Consider the following 10,572-nt stretch of genomic DNA (forward strand, 5'->3'; position numbering starts at 1 on the left):
ATTAGTAGATCCAGTTACGACACCGTGGCTAGATGTTATTAATAACTCTCTGCCCTAAAAAGGAATGCAAACATAAAGAGTCGGCTGGGTAATCGAGCTTCGTTCTGCCTGAACCGCCAGAAAGTTTCCGTGGCCGAGCGGTTGTGAACTATGATAGGACTTGGCGTTCCATGCCAAACTTAAGGACCCGGGTTCGATTCCTGGGGGAGACGTATTTTTCAAGTTGTGCTCTTTTTCCAAAAAGTAGGAACAGTGAGAGGAATAATAATTCCGAGTTAAGCATCGTTTTCTCTTTCGACGCATATATATATATATATATATATAATATATATGTATATTGAGATAGAAGAAAAAGAAAGAAATAAAGAGAGAGAGAGAGAGAGAGAGAGAGAGATAACTCTATATTCAGCTTTAGGAAGACAGTGTATAAATTAAGTACAAAAAATATCAGCTGTAAAGCATGGATCAAATTTTGGAAACGTTATGAGGAGACACAAACTTCGAGTATCTCATTCTATTACAGTAATTGTGATTGCCCTGTATATCATTGTCTCCTTAAGGTGCAATCCAAAGGTATCATTACATCAAAGATGTAATTAACTTCACAGCACCAAATCGAATTCATTACAGAATTGAAGTCAACAAGGATTTCGTCGTCTACGTCAGCATACAAATAACAAAATGCACAAAAACTGAAGTCCATATAGACAATGTGGATACTCTATGTTCTCAACGAAGTGATAAGAAATAGCTCCCTCTTTGTCGAGGAAACGCACCAAAAAAACACACGTTTTTTATACACCCCCCACCCCTGACACCGAAAGAATTGTGTAGGGTACAATATGCACATCTACCCAACTGTCAAAGCTTTGATAACTATATTGCTTCTTACGTATACACATGATAAATCATACAATCACGAATCATGGCGCATTACTTGTAAAGTAAGAATATAATATTATGTTCAACATTATCTAACGAAGCATAAAAACAACTGATAACAGAGTAAACGTGTATACATCAAACACGTGTACATCAAACAGTGAGGTCTTGTGCAGCAACACCACTCCACAAAGAATACAGGATATGATGATCTGGCATACTTATTTTACCAATACCTAACAAAACACCTGTACTCCCTGACCATTTTAGGATCCTTGCATTATTTGCATCGTACTGAACTTTGCTCTCATTTATTTTGCAGGGCAAATTGATTTGGTTTTGCAGGTGGGAGAATATCACATGCCCAAACGCAATGCGTCTTAATCTATTGTGATAAGCGTATGACGCGTTAATAGGTTTTAAAAATATATGTTTAACTCAACGAGGTGATAACATAGGATTAGCGTACAGGACTCTGATCTACATCGAGAGTCGAATAGACACATTTAATTCAGTTTGACGGAGGGAAAAGAATCCGCTTGGTGTTTGCAGGTAAGTGCTGCAAAATTTCTACTCCTCTACAAGTACAGTTCTAATTCTAAGGAGCAGGAATCTTACAATTCAAGAGGGTTGTTGATTAGAAGTCGTATTATCATTGTCCAATATGTAACACGTGAAACATTTTGAATATAACTTGCTGCAAAGACTTAAAGAAACTCACCCAAAACAGATATTGAGTGTTCATAGATAGCAGTTGTTTCTCTGTCAGTAGAATCTGACATTGACTGATAGATCATATTGAATACTACATTATTATGGTTAAATAAATGTATAATTATCTGAATAGCCAACTAGCATGACAAGTTTATGGATTACGTTTTCTATGTTCTAAGGTTGACCGAATGGTTATGCTGATGGAATATTCGTACACTGCAAAAAAAAAAAAAAAAAAAAAAAAAAAAATCGGTGTTAGATTTAACACCATGGGTGTTAAATCTAACACCGATCAAGTGTCAATAGAGGACCACACCCACAGGTGTAGAAAGTATGTTGTGATGGTGTTGAAAACTGTTCACCTGGCACTTCGTGGTGTTAATTTGACACTGTAGCTGGTGATATTTTTGACACTGCGCTGGTGTTAATTCAATAATGACACCGCATGGTGTTGATTTGATATTGCTGGTGTTAATGTCAATGGTATAACACTCGTCCATCTTCAATATGAGACCACACCAACTGGTGTTACTATGGCGTAAATGTGTTCACACCTTTTTTTTTTTTTTTTAAATCAAGTACTTTATCGGAAAACTCTTGATCGTCTTGTTGAAGTTTAAAATCAACAAGAAGAATAGTAACTAAGAAACTATTCATTCACTATTCATAAAACAATTTTCTATTTTTAAATGACACCAGGAGGTGTTAATCTAACACCATAAATGAGCACCGGAAATTTAACACCAGCTCGGTGTTTCATATTTTACACCGGACTTTTTGCAGTGTATGCTGATTGGTCAAACGACATCGTCAGCTGAGATCCAGATGGTCACTATCGCATTTTAAGATTTATTTCGATCATTGATAAAAAACAAAACAATCAATTTTCATTACATAAAAAGGGGTAGCTTTATAAGCATTGTTCCAAACATCAGCTAAGATAGTGCCCTTGTGATTTTTATTTTTAGAATTTTACTGAAAATGGAAAAAATGTGAAATTGACACTATAATGTTGAAGAGATTAAGCTTTATAAAACTGATAATGATACCAATAACTCAATTCACGCTAAAAATTATGATAACACCGTTTTGGTTCTCAGCAAACATGATATTATAGATCACCTGCCAAACACTATATAGGATATAATGAACGCTATAATGCACCACGTTCGCACGCCCGACTCAGTCGACGGCATGTCAAGTTCGCATTCTGCTCAAACGCACAAACCCGCACAAACCAATCGATAAATATACAAATGCAAAAGTCCATTGAAAGTGAAGAGTTTGTTTGCAAAAACCGATAAGTCCATATTTGCCAAATGGAGATATTTGCGATTAAAGGGATGGTACACTATTGGTGGAGATGAGAATTGGGCTTTTAACTTTTTGCGAGATACCAAGAAAACATTATGATATAGTACATAGCATACCATTTTAAGAGGAATTCAAAGTTTATTTGATGAAAATCGGGTTTGGAATGACTGAAACATCCAAAAACAAAGTAAAACAAAGCGATCGTAATAAAGTGTGGGTCCCACACTTTATCAGAATTGCTCTTTTATGGATATCTCAGCCATTTCAAAGCCAATTTTCATCGAATAAACGTTGAATTCCTCATAGAATTACATGCTCTTCCATATTTCATAAGAGGTTCCTCGTTATCTCACCAAAATGTTAGAAACCTGAAATTAGGTCTCAACCAAAACTATACAATCCCTTTAAAGGTCAAGAAAAACAAAGAGAATAATAGGAAAATTTGTGCTTCTTTTGACCATAACTTAAAAAATGTACCTTTTATGTAGTGACCAATATATCATTTAAAAGGTATCATTTTGTGCTTTATGACAGAGAGCGTACTCCAAAATCTTCAAAAATGGACTTATCGGTTTTTGCAAACAAACTCTTCAAGTATTCCTAGCGATTCCATTCCTGTCAAATGAACTGCTTGCATTTTTACGTGGTGATTGACTATCAAGCCGTGTTTCCTACTGGATCTGCGAGTAAACCCTAAGTTTCTGTCACTGTTTTGTGTGCCAAAAATCATGCCCCTAAAATGTACCTACTCATTACTTGAAAGAAAAACAATCATAGATTTTTCATACAATTTACATCAATACATCAAAGTTTGGCATCTTCTCTACAACTTTGTTTACAACATTTCGAGGGTAATAAGAATCTAGAAAAGTTAAATTGATTTGAAAACAACAACAACAATGCTGTATCAGAATATTGTGGTACACCGAGGGGTTACACCTATATGGAACATAAAGAGTTAATTGTTCCTGTCATTCGCAGGAGTTGTAGAAAGCACAATGGCAGTGGCAGATAAAGAGAGTGTGCACCTGGGAGCGCGCCCTTCTTTATTTGTTGTTAAAACAGAAGAAATAAAAAGAAAAAAAAATGAATGAAACCCGGAAGTAGCACCAGAAACATTGTTTGCGCCCCGTCCCCCTTTACGGAATTCTTGGATCCGCCCCTAATTCATAAGGTTTGTATGAAAGAAAATTGCATCAATTATGTTTATTTCAGTGATTTGAAATCATCGTGCTTTTTGTCACCGATGAGATTTGTTGTTGTTGATTTTTTTTTCATCCGCAGAGTGAAATTACGAAGTGGTTTATTTTAGGCCTGACAATGAACGTGGATCCTGAGAAAATGCCGATTAACAGCACAGCGGAAAGGGGGTACCCACCTTACAGTGGGCAACCCCAAGCTCCACCTTTATACCAGCAACCACCTCCAGTGCAATCGCAGCCTCAACCCCAGCATCGACAGGTGAGACTAACCCACTGATAACTATAGGAATTAATGTGGATACATCATTTACCCATTCACGCTGTACAAAAAATTGAAGAAAAATTGGAAATTCAAAAATGAAAAAAAAAATGTTATTTCGAAGATTCGGTAAACCGAAAATGGATAGAATTTCGTTATTCTGAAGGTTCGGTTATCCGTAAATTAACACAAAGATTCGTTATAAAATTCAAATTTGAAAAAAAATCGTTATTTCGAAGATTCATTTTCCCCCAAAATGCAAAAGCCCCGATATCCCGAAGAATCGTTAATCTGAAAATGAAAGAAGGGTTCGTTATTCCGAGGATTCGTTAATCAAACATATGAGAAAGAAGATTCATTACTTATAAGATTTGATAATGCGAAGATGAGTTACTCCGAAACATACAAATTCCGAATACCTAGATGTTTGTTCACCCAAAAATTAATGATGAAAAAGATTGTCTTGATCCGTACTTTTTAGCATTAATTTCAAGGTTCGTTCCTGAAGATTTCGATGATTTGATTGGCAGCGTATGAAATTTCAAAAGATTGGAGGGGTTGTTCTTGCCTTGACAATATTTCTCGTTTCATGGCCGATGGCAGATTTCAAGCGTATTCGACTACAAAATAACCCATTCCTTGTATTGCGGTTGCTTGAACTGATACGTGACATTGTCCTCTTCTTGATTTATCTTTATATTAATTTATTATCTTTTTTTTAATTTTTCATCTTTTTAGATAGTGCTTCATGTAATTGACCCAATGAGACCACGTGGTATTCCGCGCCCATGGACAAGCCCCGCTACTGGCTGCTGTGACGACATGCAAATATGTAAGTCTTAATTCAATTTCAGTTCAATTTCAATTCAATTCATTTCACATCTTTCAAAACCCCCCACAAAAATAGACATATGTATAAAATGTACAGAACAGAACACAGAAATATACACAAAACAAAACACAAGCAGTACAAGGACAATTAGAGTAAAATATAAACACAGTAAAAACAGTAAGATCCGCAGCAGATGTGTGGGAATGACAAAAGGCCAATGGCCTGTCAAAGGTCAAACCCTTGATGGACTGCATCTTACAAGTTTGCATTTTAAAAATTGTGCTTCTTAAAGGTAGGGGATACCTTTTACAGACCTCCCAAAATGCAGCAAAACATTAAATATGAACCTCAGGGGACTTGCTTAGGCCACTGCTTAGAAATTTGGAAGTCAACAGTTATCTAAAATTTGAATGATGCACAAAACTCAACTACTCAGTAGTTCTGTGTGTCAGCCACACTTAAGCCTTTTTGTTGCAGTCTTCTGCATTTGTTATCTATAAACACAAATCTAAAAGTACAAGAGCTGATGTAATAACATATAGAGTGTGTGGCAAGAATGTATATAGAACTGTTTGTAAGTGTTGAAGAACTTTCTTCACAAAATATACATGATGGACACACATGCAGCGCATGGGTCTGCAAAGGTAGCCTAGTAATGTACTGGAATTTACGGTGAGCCCCGAAAAAAATTCAATTCAAAATCTAACGGTCAAAAAAAAATGTACTAAATGTTACCTTCCACTTTCAATACTTTATGGGAGTTTCTAAAATGATACTCTCTTCAACATACCACTGTATTTATACAACTCTTCATTTAAGGCATGCAAATGGGATTCCCTACCTTTAAGTTACAGAACATAAACGGAGACAAGGAGAAAGACAGTAAAGAACATGGCAAGAATAAGATGAAAAGAAACATTGACAAGATTTACAGATAATAAACTCAGAAGACAAATACAAACAAGCTAATGAGCAGCTGCTACAACAACATAATGAGATAATGTCTGGTGTTGCATTGTATCTTTACATTTGTTTCTTTGTTTTGATGTCTAGTTACTTATTGTTATAAATACTTTCCTTTGTTACTATGATTATCTAATTAGTTACTCATTTGAGTATCCATGTTTTACCTATCAATGTATGAATGTATTTATTCAGTTATTCATTTACTTACTTATATTTATTTATTCATTTATCCATCCATGTATCAAATATCCTTCTATCTATCTATCTATCTATCTATCTATCTATCTATCTATCTATGTTTATGCTTAAACGTTTGGCAGCCTGCCTCTCTTCCAGGGATTCTTTGGATCTAAGAGAGAATTAGTCTCAAAGAGTCAAAGATATTCAGAGGATCCGACATAACTTACATCGGAGCGTTGATCGTAATTATAATACCAAAAATGATTAATAATTATGTTTCATTAATGAATTTAGGTGTCTGTCTAGGTAATCCAGTTAGAACACTAAAAGGGATAATTATTGTTTTAATGTGAGATGGGGCTTCATCTTTTTTTTGTGAGATAACGAGAAACTACTTCTGAAATACGAAATACGATACAATTTTAAAAGGAAATCAAAAGTCATTTAATGAAAATAAGTTTGAAACAGAAAGGTTCGTCAAACCTTAAGCAAAACAAGGTTCGTCAATCCGAAGAGTAAACGAGTTACGTACTAAACGAAACTTCGGAATAACGAACCTCATTTCGTATTCGGATACACGAACATTCGGAATAACGAATCTTCAGATTGATGAACTACAACCGTCAGTGAATGGGAAACAATGTGTGTTCAATGTCTCACAGGCCTGATGTCTACATTCGTGCCTTGTTACTCGTGTTGTGTGGCGGCTGAGATGGGCGAAAACATGTGCGTGCCATGCTGTGTGCCTGCCTCCTCCATAGCTATGAGGGCGCTAGTCAGAGCTCGGCACAACATTGAGGTATGCATAGTTCATTGTGGAGCTCGTAAAGAGAGTCTCGTAGATTTCTCTTGACACAAACGTGTAGAAAAGAAAAGAGAGACCAAAAACAAACAAACAAACAAACAAAAAACAAACAAACAAGGGGGGTATGATGCATGCAATATCAAGTAAACAAGATATTTCACAACAACTGAACTCAATAATTTATTGTTCTATACAGGAGCACACCTTTATTTTGACATGGATAGTTCACATGATGTTGACAATGAATAAAACAAACACAAAAACCGGTAAATATCCTAGAAGATGAAGAACTACTATATACAGGACAGATATATCACATTAGAAACGGAAGAATACTGTTTCCTTAAATTCTTATTAACCCTATCTGTATCAGAGACTTTGGACCATATATATGCACAACACCATATTGTGCTTTTCTGTGACTTTCGACACTCAACCCTACACAAGGGGTTTGATACAGGTCTTGACAATTATCCTCTTCTGTTTTTTCTTTTTCTAATATTTGTTTTGTCTGTCAAGGGAAATTTGATGAACGACTGCGCCATGACGTGTTGTATGCCATGCTGTTCGGAATGCCAGCTCGCCAGGGAGATAAAGTACATCAAAGAAGGAAAAGCCTTGCCATGAATCAGTAAATCCTACAATCTTTAAATTGGCAACTTGAGCTACGAGGTCATTGAAAGGCGTACTGTACTCAAGACATCTTTATATTTTTCCACGCCTCTGCTTTGAATTATGCTGCATACTGTAAACTAAGCCCAGCACAGATTTACTATCGAAGGATTCTCAATATATTCGTAGTAGAAACATTGCGTGATAACAGATATTCTTAAAGAATAATTTGTAAGACTTTAATAGGTAACTTTATAGGATGAATTATGTGTTTTGTTTTGTTTTTCGCCCAACATAATAGATTCATCCCACAAGCTAAGAGCTTGGAGGTTTCATTAGCTAGACAGGATTCATTTATGATTATAAATAAGTAATCACTTATGTTCTCCAAATTCAATAAAGGGATTTAAAAGTATATACGATTCAACACTAAATTAGGGGCCCGATTACCTATGAAACCATAACGAAGTATTTTTCGGTATTAGGTTATCATTTTATGAAAATGAGTGTAGGCTTACATCCTTGTTTGTCTGTATATGTGCATGTGTAGGATTTATGTATATTTGTTTTCATTAGCGCTTAATTTCAATTGTCCTATAATACACTCAAGAAGCTACCGCTGTTGGAGTGATATGTTAGTTGTTGAATTTTAGATAAAGCGTCCTTTCCAGTGGAGGGATTTGGAATAAATTGTTTGGTATTTTCATGTGTTGCTACACATAGTCCCTATCAAATAGATTTGTAGATGTGCCCAACCACGCAATCAAGCTAGATCGAAGGACACTAACTTGCTTAATAACAACACACTGGGCAGGCGACATCGTCCCCGTGCTGGTGTTTGTTTCATTCAACAGCGTTGTTGAATCGGTGCTAGAATAAAGAAAGAAAGACCGACAGAAAAAAATAGAAATGCATTTTACTATGTGTGTGCACTGAATTTTCAGACAGCGCTGCGGCACTTTTTACCATATCAATATGGACAAGTACAATGAATGATTAATATTGACTCAAGAAACATGCAAACAATTGAAAAAAAAAATGGGGGGGGGGGATCAGACATGCATGCAGAATAAGAGGGTTGTAGATTCAGTGTCTGCTATTGTGCCATAAGGTCTTAATTGGTGAAAGAACTTCTGATCTCCTTGCAGAAAGACATATTTGAGCTTAGTTCCTGAGTCAGTTGAGTGGTCACCTTTTTGAATTTCAGTTGGTTTCATTTTGTGACTGTGCTTTCAATAGGGAATAAAAAGGTCAAAGGTTAAAGGCATACAGCTTGAGTAGACTGTCAAACATTGGTTGGGAAGTGAACGGGAAATAGATAAATTGACCCATAAAGTTTTTAAGGCAACTTTGCTGCCAATATCACCATGTTCTCATTTAATTAGATACTATGAAGAATCTTGTATAGTGGTTATCAAATAACCTGGAAGTGAATGCATTCATTAGATCTTGACGAAACAAACAGAAAAAAAAAACTTGTTGCAATGAGATAATACAATATTCTTTAAACTCCACTAAATCATAAAGTTTTTTTGACATTCAAGGATAAGTTAAAAAAACAATTTAGAGGCATCGAATTTTTCTCTAATCAAAAAACAAAACTTGAAGACCAGAATGCAGTTGAAATAATTGCTTATCTTGTTCAATCCAGTTTTATTTCTGCATGTCATTATAAATACAGACACACTAGAACTAACAAAGTGCCAATATCATTGTATAATGAAACGTGTATTATCTTGCTATATGAGAAATACATTTAAAGTAGAGAAACAATTAGGTACTATATAGAAAGAATGATAATGAATCAAAAACAAAACTTATCATGTATGAAGTCACTAAAATATGATATCTGGGACACATAGTGTGTTCCGCCTGCATCGTTGGTACAGGGACGGCCAATTAGTCACAAATAATTCAATCTTCATTATTCGCTACTAATACTAGGAACAGGTACAAGGGCATTAGCATGACAGTATAAATATCCTTATTTAATATCAAAAAGACATTTTTTTTTCGTTTTGTTTTAGATAGTTATCTGCTTCTTGAGAACTGTTTAGTAATACACGATCTTCATTTGAAGAATAATAATGGAAAATACAGGTCTCCAGACAACTTAGGTTGGGTTATTAATGTTTCTGGATCAAGTTCATAAACAATGCGCAATATATAAAAAAAAAAAGAACTGCTTGTGTTGTAAGGTAATTCCGAATGGTTCCCAATTTGATACCTTGATTATTTGTGCTTGATTACATGTTTTATATATATTTAAAATATGAAAATAAAGTTTTCAATTGATTCGAATCTAGAATGGTGTTGATTAGTTTCTTTCCATTGAGTTTTGTAACATGTAGATAAATGGCAACAATACTATAAAGCGGCATGCCTTTTTCTTTCTCTCTCATTCAAGATCAATAACAGGAGGGAGGTTTGATACACGGGGTATTTACATTCTGTAATAATGACTAGTTGTATACGATTGCAGATCAAATGAAAAGAACAAGAACAACAGCAACAGCAACAGGAACAGCTAGAACAAGACTGAGTGCATACTCTGGGTTTTACAGATAAAGGTTTGATTTCGTTTTCTGTATAGAACTACGCAGAACAGCACAACATTCCTGATGACGGCCTCTTGAATTCGAGCTGTTGCGTTATTGAAACAGGAGTTATTTCACCATTTGGCAAACCAGACCCGAACTTTGAGCTTTACCAAATTTGTCTTTTGTCTGTGACTGCTGGCTCAATAGTACTGTGACAGTGCCAGTATGGACAATTCATCATAACCTTATGAAGTATTGATTTCATT

The 10,572-nt window shown here is 35.3% G+C and overlaps 1 protein-coding gene across 1 annotated transcript; it reads left to right on the forward strand.

The window, feature by feature from the left end:
- Positions 1 to 4,140: 4,140 nt before the first annotated feature.
- On the forward strand, positions 4,141 to 8,267 carry LOC139712878 (uncharacterized). The gene is made up of 4 exons (XM_071624658.1): positions 4,141 to 4,371; positions 5,110 to 5,203; positions 7,012 to 7,148; positions 7,674 to 8,267. The coding sequence occupies exons 1-4, from the start codon at positions 4,231 to 4,233 to the stop codon at positions 7,779 to 7,781; spliced, it is 480 nt and encodes a 159-aa protein (XP_071480759.1). The 5' UTR covers positions 4,141 to 4,230; the 3' UTR covers positions 7,782 to 8,267.
- Positions 8,268 to 10,572: the final 2,305 nt, after the last annotated feature.

The sequence above is a fragment of the Diadema antillarum genome, unplaced genomic scaffold, assembly GCF_040938485.1.
Source record: "Diadema antillarum isolate AM-2024a unplaced genomic scaffold, OU_Dant_1.0 seq00001870_RagTag, whole genome shotgun sequence".
In the NCBI taxonomy this organism is placed as follows: Eukaryota; Metazoa; Echinodermata; class Echinoidea; order Diadematoida; family Diadematidae; genus Diadema; species Diadema antillarum.

What these genes read in the sequence shown, in the direction of transcription:
- LOC139712878 (XM_071624658.1), top strand. Translation starts at nt 4,231, where the DNA reads ATGAACGTGGATCCTGAGAAAATGCCGATTAACAGCACAGCGGAAAGG. An exon ending in CTCAACCCCAGCATCGACAG is followed by an intron (nt 4,372 to 5,109) that starts GTGAGACTAACC and finishes TCATCTTTTTAG; the next exon opens with ATAGTGCTTCATGTAATTGA. An exon ending in GAGCTCGGCACAACATTGAG is followed by an intron (nt 7,149 to 7,673) that starts GTATGCATAGTT and finishes TTGTCTGTCAAG; the next exon opens with GGAAATTTGATGAACGACTG.